Source organism: Panulirus ornatus, chromosome 31, assembly GCF_036320965.1.
Source record: "Panulirus ornatus isolate Po-2019 chromosome 31, ASM3632096v1, whole genome shotgun sequence".
NCBI lineage: Eukaryota > Metazoa > Arthropoda > Malacostraca > Decapoda > Palinuridae > Panulirus > Panulirus ornatus.
This window is the reverse complement of record NC_092254.1, coordinates 822,469-847,846: the sequence shown is the minus strand read 5'-3', so window position 1 is coordinate 847,846 and position 25,378 is coordinate 822,469. Positions and strand designations below refer to the sequence as shown.

The 25,378-nt window shown below is 41.1% G+C and overlaps 1 protein-coding gene across 5 annotated transcripts in view; it reads right to left on the bottom strand.

The window, feature by feature from the left end:
- LOC139758638 (DDB1- and CUL4-associated factor 17-like) overlaps positions 1 to 25,378 on the bottom strand; it is a 56,254-nt gene that overhangs the window by 21,817 nt on the left and 9,059 nt on the right. For 2 of the 5 annotated variants that reach the window (XR_011714876.1, XM_071680165.1), the window contains exons 1-5: positions 24,834 to 25,127; positions 21,607 to 21,746; positions 16,171 to 16,311; positions 9,907 to 10,173; positions 3,363 to 3,481 (exon numbers count right to left, since the gene is read on the bottom strand). Coding sequence is in view for 4 of the 5 variants with exons in the window: in XM_071680165.1 (XP_071536266.1) it covers positions 3,363 to 3,481; positions 9,907 to 10,173; positions 16,171 to 16,311; positions 21,607 to 21,746; positions 24,834 to 24,907 (741 nt within the window). In the remaining variant the exon portion in view is untranslated. Of the gene's footprint in view, positions 1 to 3,362; positions 3,482 to 9,906; positions 10,174 to 16,170; positions 16,312 to 21,606; positions 21,747 to 24,833; positions 25,136 to 25,378 lie in introns of those variants that run through there. The other 3 variants (XM_071680168.1, XM_071680166.1, XM_071680167.1) reach the window with 3 other exon arrangements.

Here is a 25,378-nt window from a genome sequence, read left to right as displayed (position 1 = left end):
GTAAAGTCAGGGGTTAGTGAGAGGACAAGAGCAAGGGAAGGAGTAGCACTACTCCTGAAACAGGAGTGGTGCAAGTACGTGATAGAGTGTAAGAATGTAAACTCTAGATTGTTATGGGTAAAACTGAAAGTGGATGGAGAGAGATGGGTGATCACTGGTGCATATGCACCTGGGCATGAGAAGGAAGATCATGAGAGGCAAGTGTTTTGGGAGCAGCTGAGTGAGTGTGTTAGTAGTTTTGATGCACGAAACCGGGTTATAGTGATGGGCGATTTTAATGCAAAGGTGTGTAATCTGGCAGTTGAGGGAATAATTGGTGTACATGGGGTGTTCAGTGTTGTAAATGGTAATGGTGAAGAGCTTGTAGATTTATGTGCTGAAAAAGGACTGGTGATTGGGAATACCTGGTTTAAAAAGAGAGATATAAATAAGTATACGTATATAAGTAGGAGAGATGGCCAGAGAGCATTATTGGATTAAGTGTTAATTGATAGGCGTGCGAAAGAGAGACTTCTGGATGTTAATGTGCTGAAAGGTGCAACTGGAGCGATGTCCGATCATTATCTTGTGGAGGTGAAGGTGAAGATTTGTAGAGGTTCAGAAAAGAAGAAAGTTGGGGTGAAGAGAGTGGTGAAAGTAAGTGAGCTTGGGAAGGAGACTTGTGTGAGGAAGTACCAAGAGAGACTGAGTACAAAATTGAAAAAGGTGAGAACAAAGTACGTAAGGGGAGTGGGGGAGGAATGGGATGTATTTAGGGAAGCAGTGATGGCTTGTGCAAAAGATGCACGTGGCATGAGAAGCATGGGAGGTGGGCAGATTAGAAAGGGTAGTGAGTGGTGGGATGAGGAAGTAAGATTATTAGTGAAAGAGAAGAGAGAGGCATTTGGGTGATTTTTGCAGGGAAATAATGCAAATGACTGGGAGATGTATAAAAGAAAGAGACAGGAGGTTAAGAGAAAGGTAGGCGAAAAAGAAGGCAAATGAGAGTTGGGGTGAGAGAGTATCATTAAATTTTAGGGAGAATAAAAAGATGTTTTGGAAGGAAGTAAATAAAGTGATTAAGACAAGGGAACAAATGGGAACATCAGTGAAGGGGGCTAACGGGGAGGTGATAACAAGTAGTGGTGATGTGAGAAGATGGGGTGAGCATTTTGAAGGTTTGTTGAATGTGTTTGATGATAGAGTGGCAGATATAGGGTGTTTTGGTCGAGGTGGTGTGCAAAGAGAGAGGGTTACGGAGAATGATTTGGTAAACAGAGAAGAGGTAGTAAAAGCTTTGCAGAAGATGAAAGCCGGCAGTGGAATTTATTAAAAAAGGGGGTGACTGTATTGTTGACTGGTTGGTAAGGTTATTTAATGTATGTATGACTCATGGTGAAGTACCTGAGGACTGGCGGAATGCCTGCATAGTGCCGTTGTACAAAGGCAAAGGAGACAAGAGTTTGCGCTCAAATCAAAGAGGTATAAGTTTGATGAGTATTCCTGGGAAATTATATGGGAGGGTATTGATTAAGAGGGTGAAGGCACGCACAGAGCATCAGATTGGGGAAGAGCAGTGTGGTTTCAGAAGTGGTAGAGGATGTGTGGACCAGGTGTTTGCTTTGAAAAATGTATGTGAGAAATACTTAGAAAAGCAAATGGATTTGTATGTAGCATTTATGGATCTGGAGAAGGCATATGATAAGAGTTGATAGAGATGCCCTGTGGAAGGTATTAAGAGCATATGGTGTGGGAGGTAAGTTGTTGGAAGCAGTGAAAAGTTTTCATCGAGGATGTAAGGAATGTGTATGTGTAAGAAGAAAGGAAAGTGATTGGTTCTCAGTGAATGTAGGTTTGCGGCAGGGGTGCATGATGTCTCCATGGTTGTTTAATATGTTTATGGATGGGGTTGTTAGGGAGGTGAATGCAAGAGTTTTGGAAAGAGGGGCAAGTATGCAGTCTATTGTGGATGAGAGAGCTTGGGAAGTGAGTCAGTTGTTGTTCGCTGATGATACAGCACTGGTGGCTGATTCGGGTGAGAAACTGCAGAAGCTGGTGACTGAGTTTGGTAAAGTGTGTGAAAGAAGAAAGCTGAGAGTTAATGTGAATAAGAGCAGGGTTATTAGGTACAGTAGGGTTGAGGGACAAGTCAATTGGGAGGTAAGTTTGAATGGAGAAAAACTGGAGGAATGGAAGTGTTTTGGATAACTGGGAGTGGATTTGGCAGCAGATGGAACCATGGAGGCGGAAGTGAATCATAGGGTGGGGGAGGGGGTGAAATTTCTTGGAGCGTTGAAAAATGTGTGGAAGTCGAGAACATTATTTTGGAAAGCAAAAATGGGTATGTTTGAAGGAATAGTGGTTCCAACAATTTTATATGGTTGTGAGGCATGGGCTATAGATAGAGTTGTGTGGAGGAGGGTGGATGTGCTGGAAATGAGATGTTTGAGGACAATATGTGGTGTGAGGTGATTTGATCAAGTAAGTAATGAAAGGGTAAGAGAGATGTGTGGTAATAAAAAGAGTGTGGTTGAGAGAGCAGAAGAGGGTGTTTTGAAATGGTTTGGTCACATGGAGAGAATGAGTGAGGAAAGATTGACAAAGAGGATATACGTGTCAGAGGTGGAAGGAACGAGGTGGGAGACCAAATTGGAGGTGGAAAGATGGAGTGAAAAGGATTTTGAGTGATCGGGGCCTGAACATGAAGGAGGGTGAAAGGTGTGCAAGGAATAGAGTGAATTGGAATGATGTGGTATACCAGGGTCGATGTGCTGTCAATGGATTGAACCAGGGCATGTGAAGCGTCTGGGGTAAACCATGGAAAGTTTTGTGAGGCCTGGATGTGGAAAGGGAGCTGTGGTTTCGGTGCATTATACATGACAGCTAGAGACAGTGTGAACGAATGTGGCCTTTGTTGTCTTTTCCTAGCGATACCTCGTGCACATGCAGGGGGAGGGGGTTTTCATTTCATGTGTGGCAGGGTGGCAACGGGAATGAATAAGGGCAGACAGTATGAATTATGTACATGTGTATATATGTATATTTCTGTGTGTGTATATATATATATATATATATATATATATATATATATATATATATATATATGTTGAGATGTATAGGTATGTATATGTGCGTGTGTGGACATGTATGTATATACATGTGTATGTGGGTGGGTTGGGCCATTCTTTCATCTGTTTCCTTGCGCTACCTCACTAATGCAGGTGACAGCGACAAAACGCAATAAAAAATAATACTCTCTTACCCTTTCATTACTTAATCAATCAAACCACATATTGTCCTCAAACATTTCATTTCCAACACATCCTCTTATATTCTTACATCTACCCACCATAATTACTTCCAAAGAAATAAGGGACACTAACCTCAATGATATTTTCAGCATCATATATAAGACTGAAGTTCTTTTCTGTCATGATAATTAACAAACCATCATGAATCTCAGCATTACGAAGCTTCCCATACTGACTTTTGTGCTTAACATCTGTAAGTACACATGAAAGAATTGCCAAAAATTGCCATTAATCACATGACACCCCATGAAAGTACCAATAGAAAACCAAAAATAAAGATTAAACTTCATATCTCAATTAAACCTATCATCCTTGGACATCAAAACTGATGATGCAAGTTCCCTATACTTTCTATTATCATCAACCCAGAATTCTTAAAAATATATCCTTTTCCTGTTTTACATTAATGAGATTAGTGAATTACTATGAGATCATATGATTCATAAACAGGATATCAAAAAATGTAACATGATGGTAAATGAAGAATTCCCAGCATTAAAGTCAATCACAACAATTATAAACACTTACCTTACGAAAGCTAACAGTATTTCCTGCAACAAGAGTCAGTAGAACATTATCCATAAACTATAGGCCAGTATCACTAAAAAGTGTTGTCTGTAAACTGATAGATAGGAATATAAACTGATAATAAGTTTAGTTTGTACAATGATGGATGGGAACACAAAATGATAATCATTTGGGATGTAAACATAGTCCAGAGTCCCTGAATAGAATAATGAAGGGTAGTGGTGTAAGCATGAGAATAAAGAGATCATAAGTCACAGAGGTCAAGAATCCAAGCTAAGGAAAGGAGTCATTTGAGAGGAGCATGTGGTATGACTAGATGGAATGAAGTATGAGGAGGGAGTATGAGAGATACAGTATGACGGAATGCAAACTGAATGAAATGTGGGGTGGTAGAGTAAAATGTAATACTACAAGGCGGTAGATGTATGTAGAAAGAATGGAAGACAAGGAGTTACAAGGAGAGTGCATGACTATCATTGAACAGACAGGCATGACAGGGAGACCACCTATAACAAGAGGAAATTGAGTGGAAGAGTAGTGGAGGGACAGAAATGGGGAAAGAATGCATGAAATGGTGTATGTGGGGGAGGCATTATAAGGAAAGGCCACCCCTTCAATGGGAGTTCCTGGAAGAAGCAGACTTCAGAGATATGGATAGATAGATAAAATGCAAGGTAACATATTGTGATTGATTGCTCATATATGTAAATATAATAGTTGTAAATGTGATGGTCTCTGGGAGGGCTTGTGAAAAAAAAATAAAATAAAAAAAAATAAAGTTACAGTATTTGTATCAGAGCAGGTGGTGATGTAACCCACTATACAGTTTGAAGACAAAACATGGCCCTATATCCAGTGGAAGATATGGGAGAGAGTGCAAAAATATAACAATGGATTCCCTGAGCAAGACAGAGAGCTGGTAGTGAATTTAAAACAACTGATGAAATTATATATATTGACGTGAGGATACAACACTCAAGATAATGAGAGTAAAGACAAAAACACACAAACAAAAAATGCAATTCTGGGGTATATGGGAAAACAGGAAGGAAAAAACACAGGAAGAAACAAACTAACAACTAGTAAATGAGTCAAAAGCAAAACAAATATAATATTGAGCTAAATACATAGTAATTGAAAGGGCCTCTTTGCATGGGAATAACAACCCATGTAAAAAGCAGTAGAGTCCCCATAAGGACAAAAAACTAAGTCTTTCATTTTGCAGGACATACTATACATTTTATTTCATACATATTCGCCATTTCCCGCATTAGCGAGGTAGCATTAAGAACAGAGGACTGAGCCTTAGCGGAAATATCCTCACTTGGCCCCCTTCTCCGTTCTTTCTTTTGGAAAATTAAAAATGGGAGGGGAGGATTTCCAGCCCCCCGCTCCCTCTCCTTTTAGTCACCTTCTACAACATGCAGGGAACACGTGAGAAGTATCATTTCTCCTCTATCCTCAGTGATAATACTATATTCATTTAAATTTCTTATTCATTATACTATGTCGCTGTCTCCCATGTTAGCTAGGTAGCGCAAGGAAACAGACGAAAAAATGGCCCAACCCACCCACATACACATGTATATACATACACATCCACACACGCACATATACATACCTATACTTTTCAATGTATACATATATATATATATATATATACATACACAAACATATATATATATACTTTTTTTTTTTTTTTTTTTTTTTTTTATACTTTGTCGCTGTCTCCCGCGTTTGCGAGGTAGCGCAAGGAAACAGACGAAAGAAATGGCCCAACCTCCCCCCCCCCCATACACATGTACATACACACGTCCACACACGCAAATATACATACCTACACAGCTTTCCATGGTTTACCCCAGACGCTTCACATGCCTTGATTCAATCCACTGACAGCACGTCAACCCCTGTATACCACATGACTCCAATTCACTCTATTCCTTGCCCTCCTTTCACCCTCCTGCATGTTCAGGCCCCGATCACACAAAATCTTTTTCACTCCATCTTTCCACCTCCAATTTGGTCTCCCTCTTCTCCTCGTTCCCTCCACCTCCGACACATATATCCTCTTGGTCAATCTCTCCTCACTCATTCTCTCCATGTGCCCAAACCATTTCAAAACACCCTCTTCTGCTCTCTCAACCACGCTCTTTTTATTTCCACACATCTCTCTTACCCTTACGTTACTTACTCGATCAAACCACCTCACACCACACATTGTCCTCAAACATCTCATTTCCAGCACATCCATCCTCCTGCGCACACCTCTATCCATAGCCCACGCCTCGCAACCATACAACATTGTTGGAACCACTATTCCCTCAAACATACCCATTTTCGCTTTCCGAGATAATGTTCTCGACTTCCACACATTTTTCAAGGCTCCCAAAATTTTCGCCCCCTCCCCCACCCTATGATCCACTTCCGCTTCCATGGTTCCATCCGCTGACAGATCCACTCCCAGATATCTAAAACACTTCACTTCCTCCAGTTTTTCTCCATTCAAACTCACCTCCCAATTGACTTGACCCTCACCTCTACTGTACCTAATAACCTTGCTCTTATTCACATTTACTCTCAACTTTCTTCTTCCACACACTTTACCAAACTCAGTCACCAACTTCTGCAGTTTCTCACATGAATCAGCCACCAGCGCTGTATCATCAGCGAACAACAACTGACTCACTTCCCAAGCTCTCTCATCCCCAACAGACTTCATACTTGCCCCTCTTTCCAGGACTCTTGCATTTACCTCCCTTACAACCCCATCCATAAACAAATTAAACAACCATGGAGACATCACACACCCCTGCCGCAAACCTACATTCACTGAGAACCAATCACATGTACATAATTCATAATTGCTACCTTTATTCATTACCATTGCCACTCTGCCACACATGACATGAAAACCCCCTCCAACCACACGTATGCGAGGTAGCGCTAGGAAAAGACAAACAATGGCCACATTTGTTCACATTCAGTCTCTAGCTGTCATGTATAATGCATCGGAACCACAGCTCCCTTTTCACATCCAGGCCCCACAAAACGTTCCATGGTTTATCCCAGACGCTTCACATGCCCTGGTTCAATCCATTGACAGCACACTGACCATGGTATACCATATCATTCCAATTCACACTATTCCTTGCACAACTTTCTTCCTCCTGCATGTTCAGGCCCTGATCACTCAAAATCTTTTTCACTCCATCATTCCATCTCCAATTTGGTCTAAAACTTCTCTTCGTTCCCTCCACTTCTGACGCATCTATCCTCTTCAGCTCTCTCAACCACACTCTATTTATACCACACATCTCTCTTACCCTTTCATTACTTAATCAAACCACCTCACACCACATACTGTCTTCAAACATCTCATTTCCAACACATCCACCCTCCTCCGCACAACCCTATCTATAGCCCAAGCCTAGCAACCATGTAACATTGTTGGAACCACTATTCCTTCAAACATACCCATTTTTCCTTTTCGAGATAATGTTCCCACCTCCCACACATTTTTCAATGCTCTCAAAACTTTTGCCCCCTCCCCACCTTGTGACTCACTTCCACTTCCATGGTTCCATCCGCTGCCAAATCCACTCCCAGATATCTAAAACACTTCACTTCCTCCAGTTTTTCTTCATTCAAACTTACCTCCCAACTGACTTTTCCCTCAACCCTACTGTACCTAATAACCTAGCTCTTATTCATATTTACTCTCAGCTTTCTTCTTTCACACACTTTACCAAACTGTCACCAGCTTTTGCAGTTTCTCACTCGAATAAGCAACCAGTGCTGTATCATCAGCGAACAACAACTGACTCACTTCCCAAGCCCTCTCATCCACAACAGACTGCATACTAGCCCCTCTCTCTAAAACTCTTGCATTCACCTCCCTAACAACCCCATCCATAAACAAATTAAACAACCATGGAGACATCACGTACCCCTGCCGCAAACCAAAATTCACTGAGAACCAATCACTTTCCTCTCTCCCTACTTGTACACATGCCTTACATCCTCAATAAAACCTTTTCACTGCTTCTAGCAACTTGCCTTCCACAACATATATTCTTAATACCTTCCACAGAGCATCTCCATCAACTCTATCATATGCCTTCTCCAGCTCCATAAATGCTACATACAAATCCATTTGTTTTTCTAAGTATTTCTCACATACATACTTCAAAGGAAACAACTGATCCACATATCCTATACCACTCCTAAAACCACACTGCTCTTACCCAATCTGATGCTCTGTACATGCCTTTGTCCTCTCAATCAATACCCTCCCATATGAATGTAGGTGCATGTAACCAAGATGAGAAAAAAGGAGAGATAGGTAGTATGTTTGAGGAAAGGAACCTCGATCTTTGGGCTCTGAGTGAAACAAAGCTCAAGGGGAAAGGGGAAGAGTGGTTTGGGTGGTATTGAGAGGCTGAAGGCATGTACAGATCATCAGATTGGGGAAGAGCAGTGTGGTTTCAGAAGTGGTAGAGGATGTGTGGATCAGGTGTTTGCTTTGAAGAATGTATGTGAGAAATACTTAGAAAAGCAAATGGATTTGTATGTAGCATTTATGGAGCTGGAGAAGGCATATGTTAGAGTTGATAGAGATGCTCTGTGGAAGGTATTAAGGATTTATGGTGTGGGAGGCAAGTTGTTAGAAGCAGTGAAAAGTTTTTATTAAGGGTGTAAGGCATGTGTATGTGTGGGAAGAGAGGAAAGTGATTGGTTCTCAGTGAATGTAGGTTTGCGGCAGGGGTGTGTGATGTCTCCATGGCTGTTTAATTTGTTTATGGATGAGGTTGTTATGGAGGTGAATTCAAGAGTTTTGGAAAGAGGGGCAAGTATGCAGTCTGTTGTGGATGAGAGAGCTTGGGAAGTGAGTCAGTTGTTGTTCGCTGATGATACAGCGCTGGTGGCTGATTCATGTGAGAAACTGCAGAAGCTGGTGACTCAGTTTGGTAAAGTGTGTGAAAGAAGAAAGTTGACAGTAAATGTGAATAAGAGTAAGGTTATTAGGTACAGTAGGGTTGAGAGTCAAGTCAATTGGGAGGTAAGTTTGAATGGAGAAAAACTGGAGGAAGTGAAGTGTTTTAGTTATCTGGGAGTGGATTTGGCAGCGGATGGAACCATGGAAGCTCTCTCATCCACAACAGACTGCATACTTGCCCCTCTTTCCAAAACTCTTGCATTCACCTCCATAACAACCCCATCCATAAACAAATTAAACAACCATGGAGACATCACACACCCCTGCCGCAAACCTACATTCACTGAGAACCAATCACTTTCCTCTCTTCCTACACGTACACATGCCTTAAATCCTCGATAAAAGCTTTTCACTGCTTCTAATAACTTGCCTCCCACACCATATATTCTTAATACCTTCCACAGAGCATCTCTATCAACTCTATCATATGCCTTCTTCAGATCCATAAATGCTACATACAAATCCATTTGCTTTTCTAAGTATTTCTCACATACATTCCTCAAAGCAAACACCTGATCCACATATCCTCAACCACTTCTGAAACCACACTGCTCTTCCCCAATCTGATGCTCTGTACATGCCTCCACCCTCTCAATCAATACCCTCCCATATAATTTACCAGGAATACTCAACAAACTTATACCTCTGTATACCTCTGTATACATTGAGATGTATAGGTATGTATATTTGCGTGTGTGGACGTGTATGTATATACATGTGTATGTGGGTGGGTTGGGCCATTCTTTCGTCTGTTTCCTTGTGCTACCTCGCTAACGCGGGAGACAGTGACAAAGTAAAATTAATAAATAAATATATATTTTCATACTATTTGCCATTTCCCACATTAGTGAGGTAGCATGTAGAGCAGAGGACTGAACCTTTGAGGGAATATCTTCACTAGGCCCCCTTCTCTGTTCCTTCTTTTAGAAAATAAAAAACGAGAGGGAAGGATATACATGTGTATGTGGGTGGGTTGGGCTATTCTTTTGTCTGTTTTCTTGTGCTACCTCACTAACACGGGAGACAGTGACTGTGTATAATAAAAATAATAATATATATATACAAAAGAATATACTCATTGCAATTCACCTGGAAACACAGAGCCATCAATGTCAAAAGTTGCCAAACGTTTAAATGGATGCATCTGAAACACATGAAAACGGAAGAAACACTCTGTCCTATAGAAAAACTTGAGCTTTGGAGACTTGACAATGAGGATATCTGACACAAAACTCACTGACAGTGAGTTAAATGGCAATGGACTTAGGTGAATACGGTTATACAATCTTCCATTTTCAAGATTGTGACGGGTAAGCACACTCCCTTTCCTGAGAGTCAACATCACAGGCTGATATTCTGAAAAGACAACACACATCTTTTTATTACCTGAGGAGTCTTGGTAATTCATGTAGAGTGTTTTTATGGGCATCAAAATCAATAGCACAGTCAAAAAGAAATCTGATCACAGAACCTTCGTAAATTCAGGAAGAATCTTTCTTGAAACATCATTAAAATCATTGGCATAAGGAGTGTGGTTTTAGGTAGTTTTATCATAGTGGTTGTGTTTAAGACTGGGTACAGAGCGCAGATGTATTTCTATTTCTACTTGAGGGTTAGCAGGTTGGTTGGATAGAGAAGGTCTAGTGCTGTTGCAAAGAAAAATGTACCAAGCAAGCATACAGAGGTATGACAAAGTATTTTTGTTTAAAAGTATAGGTGTAGAGTGTTTGTGGCTGCTAGGGAGCCCATGATTGTTCTCAGTGTTCTGTTTTGTATGGTTTGTATCTCCGTTATAATAATTTTTGGCAAGATGAATGACCTAACTATTAAGGTGTGGTTCAAGATGGAAAAGACAAATTGTTTGTTGAACCTCCATGTCAACTCCATTACATCCTTTCTCATCATACATGTGATGGATCAACAGGGAAGCATTGTGGAAGGTGCTATAAAAAATATGTGGGGTGAAGGGAAAGTCTACAAATGCAGTGAAAAGTTTTTACCAGGAAAGTATGGTGCGTGTGGGGGTAGGAATGAAGGGAGTGGTTCTCTGTTAAGGCAGCTCTGTGTGAAAGAAGAAAGTTAAGAGTAAATGTGAATAAGAGCAAGGTTATTAGGTACAGTAGGGTTGAGGGTCAAGTAAACTGGGAGGTAAGTTTGAATGGAGAAAAACTGGAGGAAGTGAAGTGTTTTAGATATCTGGGAGTGGATCTGGCAGCGGATGGAACCATGGAAGCGGAAGTGAATCATAGGGTACAGGAGGGGGCAAAAATTCTGGGAGCATTGAAGAATGTGTGGAAGTCAAGAACATTATTTCGGAAAGCAAAAATGGGTATGTTTGAAGGAATAGTGGTTCCAACAATGTTGTATGGTTGTGAGGCGTGGGCTATGGATAGAGTTGTGCGCAGGAGGGTGGATGTGCTGGAAATGAGATGTTTGAGGACAATATGTGGTGTGAGGTGGTTTGATCGAGTAAGTAATGTAAGGGTAAGAGAGATGCGTGGAAATAAAAAGAGTGTGGTTGAGAGAGCAGAAGAGGGTGTTTTGAAATGGTTTGGCCATATGGAGAGAATGAGTGAGGAAAGATTGACCAAGAGGATATATGTGTCAGAGGTGGAGGGAACGAGGAGAAGTGGGAGACCAAATTGTAGGTAGAAAGATGGAGTGAAAAAGATTTTGAGTACTCAAGATCAGGGCCTGAACATGCAGGAGGGTGAAAGGCATGCAAGGAACAGACTGAATTGGAACGATGTGGTATACCGGGGTCGACGTGCTGTCAATGGATTGAACCAGGGCATGTGAAGCATCTGGGGTAAACCATGGAAAGTTCTGTGGGGCCTGGATGTGGAAAGGGAGCTATAGTTTCGGTGCATTATTACATGACAGCTAGAGACTGAGTGTGAACGAATGGGGCCTTTGTTGGCTTTTCCTAGCGCTACCTCGCACACATGAGGGAGAGGGGGTTGTTATTCCATGTGTGGCGGGGTGGCGATGGGAATAAATAAAGGCAGACAGTATGAATTATGTACATGTGTATATATGTATATGTCTGTGTGTGTATACATATGTATACATTGAGATGTATAGGTATGTATATTTGCGTGTGTGGACGTGTATGTATATACATGTGTATGTGGGTGGGTTGGGCCATTCTTTCGTCTGTTTCCTTGCGCTACCTCGCTAATGTGGGAGACAGCGACAAAGCAAAATAAATAAAATATAAATAACAGATATATATGATTTGGTAAACACAGAAGAGGTAGTAAAAGCTTTGCGGAAGATGAAAGCCGGCAAGGCAGCGGGTTTGGATGGTATTGCAGTGGAATTTATTAAAAAAGGGGGTGACTGTATTGTTGACTGGTTGGTAAGGATATTTAATATATATGATTCATGGTGAGGTGCCTGAGGGTTGGCGGAATGCTTGCATAGTGCCATTGTACAAAGGCAAAGGGGATAAGAGTGAGTGCTCAAATTACGGAGGTATAAGTTTGTTGAGTATTCCTGGTAAATTGTATGGGAGGGTATTGATTGAGAGGGTGAAGGCATGTACAGAGCATCTGATTGGGGAAGAGCAGTGTGGTTTCAGAAGTGGTAGAGGATATGTGAATCAGGTGTTTGCTTTGAAGAATGTATGTGAGAAACACTTAGAAAAGCAAATGAATTTGTATGTAGCATTTATGGAGCTGGAGAAGGCATATGATAGAGTTGATAGAGATGCTCTGTGGAAGGTATTAAGAATATATGGTGTGGGAGGCAAGTTGTTAAATGCAGTGAAAAGTTTCTATCGAGGATGTAAGGCATGTGTACGTGTAGGAAGAGAGGAAAGTGATTGGTTCTCAGTGACTGTAGGTTTGCGGCAGGGGTGTGTGATGTCTCCATGGTTGTTTAATTTGTTTATGGATGGGGTTGTAAGGGAGGTGAATGCAGGAGTTTTGGAAAGAGGGGCAAGTATGCAGTCTGTTGTGGATGAGAGAGCTTGGGAAGTGAGTAAGTTGTTGTTCGCTGATGATACAGCACTGGTGGCTGATTCATGTGAGAAACTGCAGAAGCTAGTGACTGAGTTTGGTAAAGTGTGTGAAAGAAAAAAGTTAAGAGTAAATGTGAATAAGAGTACGGTTATTAGGTACAGTAGGATTGAGAGTCAAGTAAATTGGGAGGTAAGTTTGAATGGAGAAAAACTGGAGGAAGTGAAGTGTTTTAGATATCTGGGAGTGGATTTGGCAGCGGATGGAACCATGGAAGTGGAAGTGAGTCATAGGGTACAGGAGGGGGCGAAAATTCTGGGAGCCTTGAAGAATGTGTGGAAGTCGAGAACATTATCTCGGAAAGCAAAAATGGGTATGTTTGAAGGAATAGTGGTTCCAACAATGTTGTATGGTTACGAGGCGTGGGCTATGGATAGAGTTGTGCGCAGGAGGGTGGATGTGCTGGAAATGAGATGTTTGAGGACAATATGTGGTGTGGGGTGGTTTGATCGAGTAAGTAATAATAGGGTAAGAGAGATGTGTGGTAATAAAAAAAGTGTGGTTGAGAGAGCAGAAGAGGGTGTTTTGAAATGGTTTCGTCACATGGAGAGAATGAGTGAGGAAAGATTGACCAAGAGGATATCTGTGTCAGAGGTGGAGGGAACAAGGAGAAGTGGGAGACCAAATTGGAGGTGGAAAGATGAAGTGAAAAAGATTTTGAGTGATTGGGGCCTGAACATGCAGGAGGGTGAAAGGCGTGCAAGGAATAGAGTGAATTAGAATGATGTGGTATACCGGGGTCAAAGTGCTGTCAATGGATTGAACAAGGGCATGTGAAGTGTCTGGGGTAAACCATGGAAAGTTGTGTGGGGCCTGGATGTGGAAAGGGAGCTGTGGTTTCGGGCATTATTGCATGACAGCTGGAGACTGAGCGTGAGCGACTGGGGCCTTTGTTGTCTTTTCCCGGCGCTGCCTTGCACACATGAGGGGGGAGGGGGATGTAATTCCGTGTGTGGCGGGGTGGCGATGGGGGTGAGTAGGGGCAGACATCTCATTTCCAGCACATCCACCCTCCTCCGCACAACTATATCTATAGCCCAGTCTCGCAACCATATAACATCGTTGGTACCACTATTCCTTCAAACATACCCATTTTTGCTTTCCGAGATAACGTTCTCACCTTCCACACATTCTTCAACGCTCCCAGAACTTTCACTCCCTCCCTCACCCTATGACTCACTTCCGCTTCCATGGTTCCATCCGCTGCCAAATCCACTCCCAGTTTTTCTTCATTCAAACTTACCTCCCAATTAACTTGTCCCTCAACCCTACTGTACCTAACAACCTTGCTCTTATTTACATTTACTCTCAGCTCTCTTCTTTCACACACTTTACCAAACTCAGTCACCAGCTTCTGCAGTTTCTCACCCAAATCAGCCACCAACACTGTATCATCAGTGAACAACAACTGACTCACTTACCAAGCTCTCTCATCCACAACAGACTGCATACTTGCCCTCTTTCCAAAACTCTTGCATTCACCTCCCTAACAACCCCACCCATAAACAAATTAAACAACCATGGAGACATCATGCACCCCTGCCGCAAACCGACATTCACTGAGAACCAATCACTTTCCTCTCTTCTTACTCGTACACATGCCTTACATCCTCAATAAAAGCTTTTCACTGCTTCTAACAACTTGCCTCTCACGCCATATATTCTTAAATCCTTCCACAGAGCATCTCTATCAACTCTATAACATGCCTTCTCCAGATCCATAAATGCTACATACATGTCCATTTGCTTTTCTAAGTATTTCTCACATACATTCTTCAAAGCAAACACCTGATCCACACATCCTCTACCACTTCTGAAACCACACTGCTCTTCTCCAATCTGATGCTCTGTACATGCCTTCGCCCTCTCAATCAATACCCTCCCATATAATTTCCCAGGAATACTCAACAAACTTATACCTCTCAAATTTGAGCACTCACTTTTATCCCCTTTGCCTTTGTACAATGGAACTATGCAGGCATTCCGCCAATCCTCAGGCACCTCACCACGAGTCATACATACATTAAATAAACCTTACCAACCAGTCAACAATACAGTCACCCTCTTTTTTAATAAATTCCACTGCAATACCATCCAAACCCGCTGCCTTGTCAACTTTCATCTTCCGTAAAGCTTTTACTACCTCTTCTCTATTTACCAAATCATTCTCCCTAACTCTCTCACTTTGCACACCACCTCGACCAAAACACCCTATATATGCCACTCTATCATCAAACATATTAATCAAACCTTCAAAATAATCACTCTATCTCCTTCTCACATCACCACTACTTGTTATCACCTCCCCATTAGCCCCCTTCACTGAAGTTCCCATTTGTTCCCTTGTCTTACGCACTTTATTTACCTCCTTCCAAAACATCTTTTTATTCTCCCTAAAATTTAATGATACTCTCTCACCCCAACTCTCATTTGCCCTCTTTTTCACCTCTTGCACCTTTCTCGACCTCCAGCCTCTTTCTTTTATACATCTCCCAGTCACTTGCATTATTTCCCTGCAAAAATCGTCCAAATATATATGTTGGAAAGGATCAAAAGTTTGTGCGAGATCAAGATATTCCTATAAGTCCACGGGGAAAATGAAACACAATAAGTTCCCAAGTGCACTTTCATGTAATAATCACATCATCAGGGGAGACTCAAGAGAGAAATATAACAGTCAGTTGATATACATCGAAGAGACGAAGCTAGGACTCCATGTTTACCAAATGGCGTCCTAGCTTCCTCTCTTCTATGTATATCAACTGACTGTTATATTTCTGTCATGTGTCTCCCCTGATGATGTGATTAATATACAAAAGTGCACTTGGGAACTTTTCATGTTTCATTTTCCCCATGGACTCATAGGAATATATATGTGTGTATATGAGTGGATGGGCCTTTCTTTGTTTGCTTCCTGGAGCTACTTACTGACCTGGGAAACAGCAATAAATGATAACAATGATACTGATAATTAATAATAATAATAATAATAATAATAATAATAATAATAATAATAATAATCAAAGATGGTAAAATATAGGTCTCTAAATCCATGGTATTTAGGAAAAATTTCATTACACACATGCTTATATAATGCCAGTTCTAATTCCTCATGTCACACTTCTCTGCAATTTTCATGCGTCAATCAAGCAATGTTTCTCTGAAGTTACCAGTCCTAAGCCCAATAAAGAACAAAGATTGCTATTGGGTTGGTCTACACTATAAAACTTTCTATCAAAAGTTACAACCAAAATAACTTTTGGTAGTTCCAGCAGGCATACATACTATTACAACTATTTCTCAACAGTACAGAATAAAAAAAATCACACACCTTGTGGAGGAACAGATGCTTTAAAAATTGGGTCTGGAATCTCATAAACTGCAACTTCTTTGGGACGAGGATATAAATCAATTTTGTACAAAGGGACTGTTCTTCCTTCACCAGAGATTCTCTGCATAACACTATACAGCTCTGAAACATCAAGAATTTAAGATAATATTTCTTTTATAACTGTACTAATCTACTGATCATCACTAATTCTCTTCCCATTTATATGGGATGGGTGCAATGCTAACAAGCTCTGGTGACATATGCATCTCCTCAAACTATGTTTGAAGTCCTGAAGTTAACAGATATCTATACAAACAGAAGCACCTTAATTTTTCTCTTTCAACACTACGCAGATTCATCAAGAAAAATCTCTCTCTCCATTCACAACCCATGAAATCCCTTCACTACACACATACAATCAAAATTCCTTCCCAATGGTCACCTCATCTAAACATTAGCCCTAGACAAGACTGCTGCATTTCTCCACCTATTTCTGAATCCTTTTTTTTCTTCTTTTTTCATTTTTATTTTGCTTTGTTGCAGTCTCCCACATTAGCAAGGTAGCGCAAGGAAGCAGACAAAAGAGTGCCCCAACCCACCCACATACACATATATATACATACACATCCACACACGCAAATATACATACCTATACATCTCAACGTATACATATATATACACACAAAGACATATACTATATATACATGTACATAATTCATACTGTCTGCCTTTATTCATTCCCATCGCCAACCCGCCACACATGAAATAATAACCCCCTCCCCCCTCATGTGTACGAGGTAGCGCTAGGAAAAAGACAATAAAGACCACATTCGTTCACACTCAGTCTCCAGCTGTCATGTAATAATGCACCAAAACCACAGCTCCCTTTCCACATCCAGGCCCCACAGAACTTTCCATGGTTTACCCCAGATGCTTCACATGCCCTGGTTCAATCCATTGACAGCACGTCGACCCCGGTATACCACATCGTTCCAATTCACTCTATTCCATGAACGCCTTTCACTCTCCTGCATGTTCAGGCCCCGATCACTCAAAATCCTTTTCACTCCATCTTAACACCTCCAATTTGGTCTCCCACTTTTCCTTGTTCCCTCCACCTCTATCACATATATCCTCTTGGTCAATCTTTCCTCACTCATTCTCTCCATGTGACGAAACCATTTCAAAACACCCTCTTCTGCTCTCTCAACCACACTCTTTTTATTATCACACATCTCTCTTACCCTATTATTACTTACTCGATCAAACCACCTCACACCACATATTGTCTTCAAACATCTCATTTCCAGCACATCCACCCTCCTCCGCACAACTCTATCTATAGCCCATGCCTCGCATACATATAACATTGTTGGAACCACTATTCCTTCAAACATACCCATTTTTACTTTCCAAGATAATGTTCTCGACTTCCCCACATTCTTCAATGCTCCCAGAACTTTCACCCCCTCCCCCACCCTATGATTCACTTCCGCTTCCATGGTTCCATCCGCTGCCAAATCCACTCCCAGATATCTAAAACACTTCACTTCCTCCAGTTTTTCTCCATTCAAACTTACCTCCCAACTGACTTGTTCCTCAACCCTACTGTACCTAATAAACTTGCTCTTATTCACATTTACTCTCAGCTTTCTTCTTTCACACACTTTACCAGACTCAGTCACCAGCTTCTGCAGTTTCTCACACAAAGCCACCAGCACTGTATCATCAGCGAACGACAACTGACTTACTTCCTAAGCTCTCTCATCCACAACAGACTGCATACTTGCCCCTCTTTCCAAAACTCTTGCATTCACCTCCCAAATAAATCCCATCCATAAACAAATTAAACAACCATGGAGACATCATACACCCCTGCCGCAAACCTACATTCACTGAGAACCAATCCCTTTCCTCTCTTCCTACACATACACATGCCTAACACCCTCGATAAAAACTTTTCAATGCTTCCAACAACTTGCCTCCCACACCATATATTCTTAATACCTTCCACAAAGCATCTCTATGAACTCTATCATATGCCTTCTCCAGATCCATAAATGCTACATACAAATCCATTTGCTTTTCTAAGTATTTCTCACATACATTCTTCAAAGCAAACACTTAATCCACACATCCTCTACCACTTCTGAAACCACACTGCTCTTCCCCAATCAGATGCTCTGTACATGCCTTCACCCTCTCAATCAATACCCTCCCATATAATTTCCCATCAATACTCAACAAACTTATACCTCTTTAATTTGAGTACTCACTTTTATCCCCTTTGCCTCTGTACAATGGAACTATGCAGGCATTCCGCCAATCCTCAGGCACCTCACCATGAGTCATACATACATTAAATAACCTTACCAACCAGTCAACAATACAGTCACCCCCTTTTTTAATAAATTCCACTGCAATACCATCCAAACCCGCTGCCTTGCTGGCTTTCATCTTCCGCAAAGCTTTTACTACCTCTTCTCTGTTTACTAAACGATTCTCCCTAACCCTCTCACTTTGCACACCACCTCGACTAAAACACCCTATATCTGCCACTCTATCATCAAACACATTCAGCAAACCTTCAAAATACTCACTCCATCTCCTTCTCACATCACCACTACTTGTTATCACCTCCCCATTAGCCCCCTTCACTGAAGTTCCCATTGATTCCCTTGTCTTACGCACTTTATTTACCTCCCTCCAAAACATCTTTTTTTGAATCTACCTATCCTAAAAACTTCAACATGTGATTACAGATCATCATCTTAATGTTTCTCACATGTTCCACATGCCCATCCAGTCTTAAAAGGCCTTAATCCATATATCTCTCAAACAAATTTTTCACATCAAATATCTCTTAAACATCTTAATCATTATTGTATCTATTTTCTGAATTCCAAGTATTGAACATTGCATAAGACATCCATCACCACTGATCTCATTTTTACCTGTCTAGACCTACAAAAAACTCATTTCTACCTGTCTAGACCTACAAAAAACAAGGTCTACATATCTATTCGCAGATTTGGGAAAAGCTCTCCATCTTGCACATTATACAATCAAATTCTTTGTATTAGCTGGTGCTCAGAGTACACATCTAATTCTGCTCTTTACAAGCCTCTACTATAATCTTTGCCCTTCCTGATACCATTCTTATTAATCATTACTTATAAACACTTAAAACTCACTAACAACTTCCAGATCTTCTCCATTCAAAATGAAATCAACTTGTAACAACCCATTTTTTCAAAAACAAGAACCATTTCCTAATCCTCCTACTACTCCATAAGTCATCAGTGCAATCAAAGCTTTACACAGTTCCTCTTCTCTCCACTCATTTAGCTAAAAGAACAGTATAATTTGAATTCAATAACTGTTGTCTTTTGATCATTTACAGCATGGTTCAGGGGTTCAAATTATGCAATCTTCCCAGGCTGCTCACATCTCGCATTAGGCCCTACCCGTAAAAATCTAAACAGCGTCATACAACCCTAATGCCCTCTGATATTTACTTCAAACCACTCATTCATATGACCACATTACAAATATTCTTTTTGACAGTCCCAAAAGTATTCCATGTCTACCAGAGATTTAGAACTCCCCAAAGTCCTTTTCTATTAACTTTAGCATAAGCATATGCTTTTCTAAATTCATAAATGCAGCATGGTTTTTCTTTTTCTCTAAAACTCCCTCCATAACATATCTAAGAACAAAGATTTGGTCTATACACCCTCTTTCTGAACTATATTTAGTCTGTTCTTAATCTAAATGTATCTATTAGTTACTTTTGCAAAGCGATCATATTCCTACCAAATGCTTTGCAAACTATCCTAGCAGGGCTTTCCTCTTTAATTCTTACATTTATTTCTACTTCCTTTATCTTTATGCACATTCACTTTCCAAACCCATTTGACTAAACCTTCACTCCAACCTGCAGATTTATTATCAATACAGACATTATAATTTCTACATGAAGATTTCCATAGACTGATATTTCCCTGTCATCTCTGTTTTCATTTTTTTTTTTTCGCTGTCTCCCGCGTTTGCGAGGTAGCGCAAGGAAACAGATGAAAGAAATGGCCCAACCCACCCCCATACACATGTATATACATACGTCCACACACGCAAATATACATACCTACACAGCTTTCCATGGTTTACCCCAGACGCTTCACATGCCCTGATTCAATCCACTGACAGCACGTCAACCCCGGTATACCACATCGCTCCACTTCACTCTATTCCTTGCCCTCCTTTCACCCTCCTGCATGTTCAGGCCCCGATCACACAAAATCTTTTTCACTCCATCTTTCCACCTCCAATTTGGTCTCCCTCTTCTCCTCGTTCCCTCCACCTCCGACACATATATCCTCTTGGTCAATCTTTCCTCACTCATTCTCTCCATGTGCCCAAACCATTTCAAAACACCCTCTTCTGCTCTCTCAACCACGCTCTTTTTATTTCCACACATCTCTCTTACCCTTACGTTACTTACTCGATCAAACCACCTCACACCACACATTGTCCTCAAACATCTCATTTCCAGCACATCCATCCTCCTGCGCACCACTCTATCCATAGCCCACGCCTCGCAACCATACAACATTGTTGGAACCACTATTCCTTCAAACATACCCATTTTTGCTTTCCGAGATAATGTTCTCGACTTCCACACATTCTTCAAGGCCCCCAGAATTTTCGCCCCCTCCCCCACCCTATGATCCACTTCCACATCCATGGTTCCATCCGCTGCCAGATCTACTCCCAGATATCTAAAACACTTCACTTCCTCCAGTTTTTCTCCATTCAAACTCACCTCCCAATTGACTTGACCCTCAACCCTACTGTACCTAACAACCTTGCTCTTATTCACATTTACTCTTAACTTTCTTCTTTCACACACTTTACCAAACTCAGTCACCAGCTTCTGCAGTTTCTCACATGAATCAGCCACCAGCGCTGTATCATCAGCGAACAACAACTGACTCACTTCCCAAGCTCTCTCATCCCCAACAGACTTCATACTTGCCCCTCTTTCCAAAACTCTTGCATTCACCTCCCTAACAACCCCATCCATAAACAAATCAAACAACCATGGAGACATCACACACCCCTGCCGCAAACCTACATTCACTGAGAACCAATCACTTTCCTCTCTTCCTACACGTACACATGCCTTACATCCTTGATAAAAACTTTTCACTGCTTCTAACAACTTGCCTCCCACACCATATATTCTTAATACCTTCCACAGGGGCAAATAAAAGCTGATCCAGAAAGCAACTGGTTTCCATTACAGGTGCATATGAGAACAATACGGGAGTTCAAATCAAATACACTATGAAAATACTATACAGGGTTTATATCTGCCTACACAGTCACTGTCTTTTTCTAAATAAAAAAATAAAAATTACAAAAAAAGCAACTTACTCCTCTGCTCTTCAAATGGCTTGGTTATCCACAAGAGGTCATTACTCAGCTCCAAAAGAGAGTTCTGCTTTGTCTGAAAAATCTGTTTCCACTTTCGCCTTGGTCCAAAAGCTGCAAGACGAAGAATCTGGATACTTGTCCTGAAAAGGAAAAAACACTCTAGGGAACATTAGGGGAGCAGTTAAGCTACCAAATTTGTGTCTTTGTCATGTCCATAACAGAATCTCTAGCTGTACTAATCACATTAATACAACCATCAGTCAACCATACTTGCATTACATTCTCTATCAAGGCCTTCAGCAAATGCCAGCTGTCATCTATTAAGATCATCAAGAGTTATCTTATCAACATGTGTAAAGTGCATAAGATGTATGATGCTATTTGGCTGCTCACATCCTGTGATCACATAGGAACAAGGTTCTCATCTCATCAAAGCTATCAACTTTTCATTGTAAGACAAAGCCTTACTGAATCAAAGGCATAAAGGGTTTACCTCTTCCCACACTCATTTAAATTGCAAGGCAAACTATATCGTTGTTGATTGGTCAGTAAGGATATTCATTGTATGTATGGATCATGGTGAAGTGCCTGAGGATTAGCGGAATGCAGGCATAGTGCCACTGTACAAAGGCAAAGGGGATAAAGGTTGAGTGTTCAAATTACAGAGGCATAAGTTTGTTGAGTATCCCTGGGAAATTATTTGGGAGGGTATTGATTGATAGGGTAAGGGCATGTGTAGAGCATCAGATTAGGGAAGAGTAGGGTGGTTTCAGAAGTGGTAGAGGATGTGCGGATCAGGTGTTTGCTTTGAAGAATGTATGTGAGAAATATTCAGAAAAACAGATGGATTTGTATGTAGCATTTATGGATCTGGAGAACATATGATAGGGTTGATAGAGATTATTTGTGGAAGGTTTTAAGATTATATGGTGTGGGAGGTAAGTTGCTAAAGGCAGTGAAAAGTTTTTACCATGGATGTAAGGCATATGTATGAGTAGGAAGAGTGGAAAGTGATCGGTTTCTAGTGAATGTCGATTTGCAGCAGGGGTGTGTGATGTCTCTATGTTTGTTTAATCTGTTTATGAATGGGGTGATTAGGAAGGTGAATGCAAGAGTTTTGGAGAGAGGGGCAAGTATGCAGTCTGTTCTGGATGAGAGGGCTTGGGAAGTGAGTCAGTTGTTCGCTGATGATACAGTGCTGGTGGCTGATTCGGATGAGAAACTGCAGAAGGTGGTGATTAAGTTTGGTAAAGTGTGTGAAAGAAGAAAGTTGAGAGTAAATGTGAATAAGAGCAAGATTATTAGGTTCAGTAGGGTTGAGGAACAAGTCAATTGGGAGGTAAGACTGATTGGAGAAAAAATGGAGGAAGAAGTGTTTTAGATATCTGGGAGTGGAGTTAGCAGTGGATGGAACCATGGAAGCAGAAGCAGTCACAGGATGGGGGAGGGGGAAAAGGTTCTGGGAGTGTTGAAGAATGTGTGGAAGGCAAGAACATTGTCTCGGAGCAAAAATGGGTATGTCTGAAGGAATAGTGGTTGCAAGGCATGGGCTATAGATAGGGTTGTGCAGAGGGTGGATGTGTTGGGAATGAAATGTTTGAAGACAACATGTGGTGTGCGGTGGCTTGAGCGAGTAAGTAACGAAAGGGTAAAGAGAGATCTGTAATAATAAAAAGAGTATGGTTGAGAGAGCAGAAGAGGGCATGTTGAAATGGTTTGGTCACATGGAGAGAATGAGTGAGGAAAGATTGACAAAGAGGATATATGTGTCAGAGGTGGAGGGAAGAAGGAGGAGCGGGAGACCAAACTGGAGGTGGAAGGATGGAGTGAAAAAGATTTCGAGCGATCGGGGCCTGAACATGCAGGAGAGCGAAAAGTGTTCAAGGAATAGAATGAAGTGGAACACTGTGGTATACCGATGTCGACGTGCTGTCAATGGACTGAACCAGGGCATGTGAAGCGTCTGGGGTAAACCATGGAAAGGTTGGTGGGGTCTGGATGTGGAAAGGGAGCTGTGGTTTCAGTACATTGCACATGACAGCTAGAGACTGTGTGTGAGTGAATGTGGCCTATTCTGCCTTTTCCAGGCACTACCTCACTAAAGGGGAGGAAGATATTTCATGTGTGGCTGGGTGGCGAAGGGAATGGATGAAGGCAGCAAGTATCAATATGTACATGTGTATATATGTAAATGTCTGTGTACATAAATGTATGTATTTGTTGAAATGTATATGTATGTATGTGTGTGTGTGTGGGCGTTTATGTGTATATATGTGTACGTGGGTGGGTTGGGCCATTCCTCATGTTTCCTTGCGCTTCCTCACTAACGCTGGAGACAGTGATAAAGTATAATAAAAAAAATATAACAAGAAATCCTTAAATCACAAGAATCCACCTTTTGTACCATAAAAATATTCTAGAATGTTAGTTACTTATCTAACATGATAGGGGTTGTAAGGCCAATGGTATTGGTATTCTAGCCGTACTTGTATGATTACTCATTTCCTACCATCAATTAAACTGGGAGGAATGGTCTCTCATTATCCAGTGATGCTTTATGCCACAAGCAACCACAGTTAACATCATGAAAGAATTCTAAGGAGTGTTACCCATGTAACAAGATGGGGGAAGGTACGACCTTAGCATATACATTTGGTGTTCCCCAAGCAAGTCAGTGATAGTCTTTAGGCCACTAACAACTCCGATGATGGTTCAGTGATCATTCACAACTTGAAATGACTGCAATCCGAGCCATGCTCATTCTAACCTAACCTAAGGTTGAGATTAAAGGTTAGAATAGGGTGGCTATTGGCCTAGACTGCTCCCATATACTCTGTCCTGCTGTATTACATTCCTTTGAGGCAACGGTAACACTTTGGCCCCTGTTGTCTAAGCTAGGCCACTGAATTCGCACAACTTGAACACGAACTATCGGAACTTATCCTGGGTTCCAACATGTCTAACTATCCTAGTCTTGCTCTCGTCTACACTTCATATAAAAAAAAAATCCGTCCATCCTATTGCATATCACCAAAAACATTAGATTTAGGTTCCTTACTGAATGAATCAGAAGTGAATCCGGACTCTTTACCTTCATCATCATACGAATACCGAAAATATAAAGCAGAACTCTGCCATAATGTTTACTAACAACAGGTCAGTCACAGGTTTCTATACTCCTTTCCATGTTCAACGCTAGCATATACAAGATGACTGATTTGCCTCACCACCAGGTACATTTAACTCCATATTCACGGCGCCTCAGCTCCTGTAACATGCTTCCTCTTTTGTTAGATTTCATTATCTTCAAATGAAGAAACACCAATGTCCACAAGCAACCAGGATCAAGTTACTCTCACAACAACAACAAACGCTGCGGCTTCAGTGTCAGGCTGGGGGTGCGTTTAGAGTAAACCCAAATCTAAAATGAAGTTCCTAATTCCTAAATTTTCTCTTTCGTTACAACCCTAACATTCTTCAACAGATAACTTACCATTCTTTAATTACTCATTATAGTTTTTAATTTGCCAATTGTTTTATATTATTTTGTAATCTCCCGTCAACTTCAACTAATTTCTAATCCCTATACAGGATTGTTTATCGAAACGCACCCTCGGGTTTTAACCTTCCGTTCCCAATGCCTTCAACAGCAGATGCCAATTATACTATTTATATTTCTCTTTTAGAAGTAATTCTTGATAAAATTTCTACGTCTACACCCAAATAGTACACTCTTCAAATACGCTCTATATTCTAATAATTGTTCAACTCC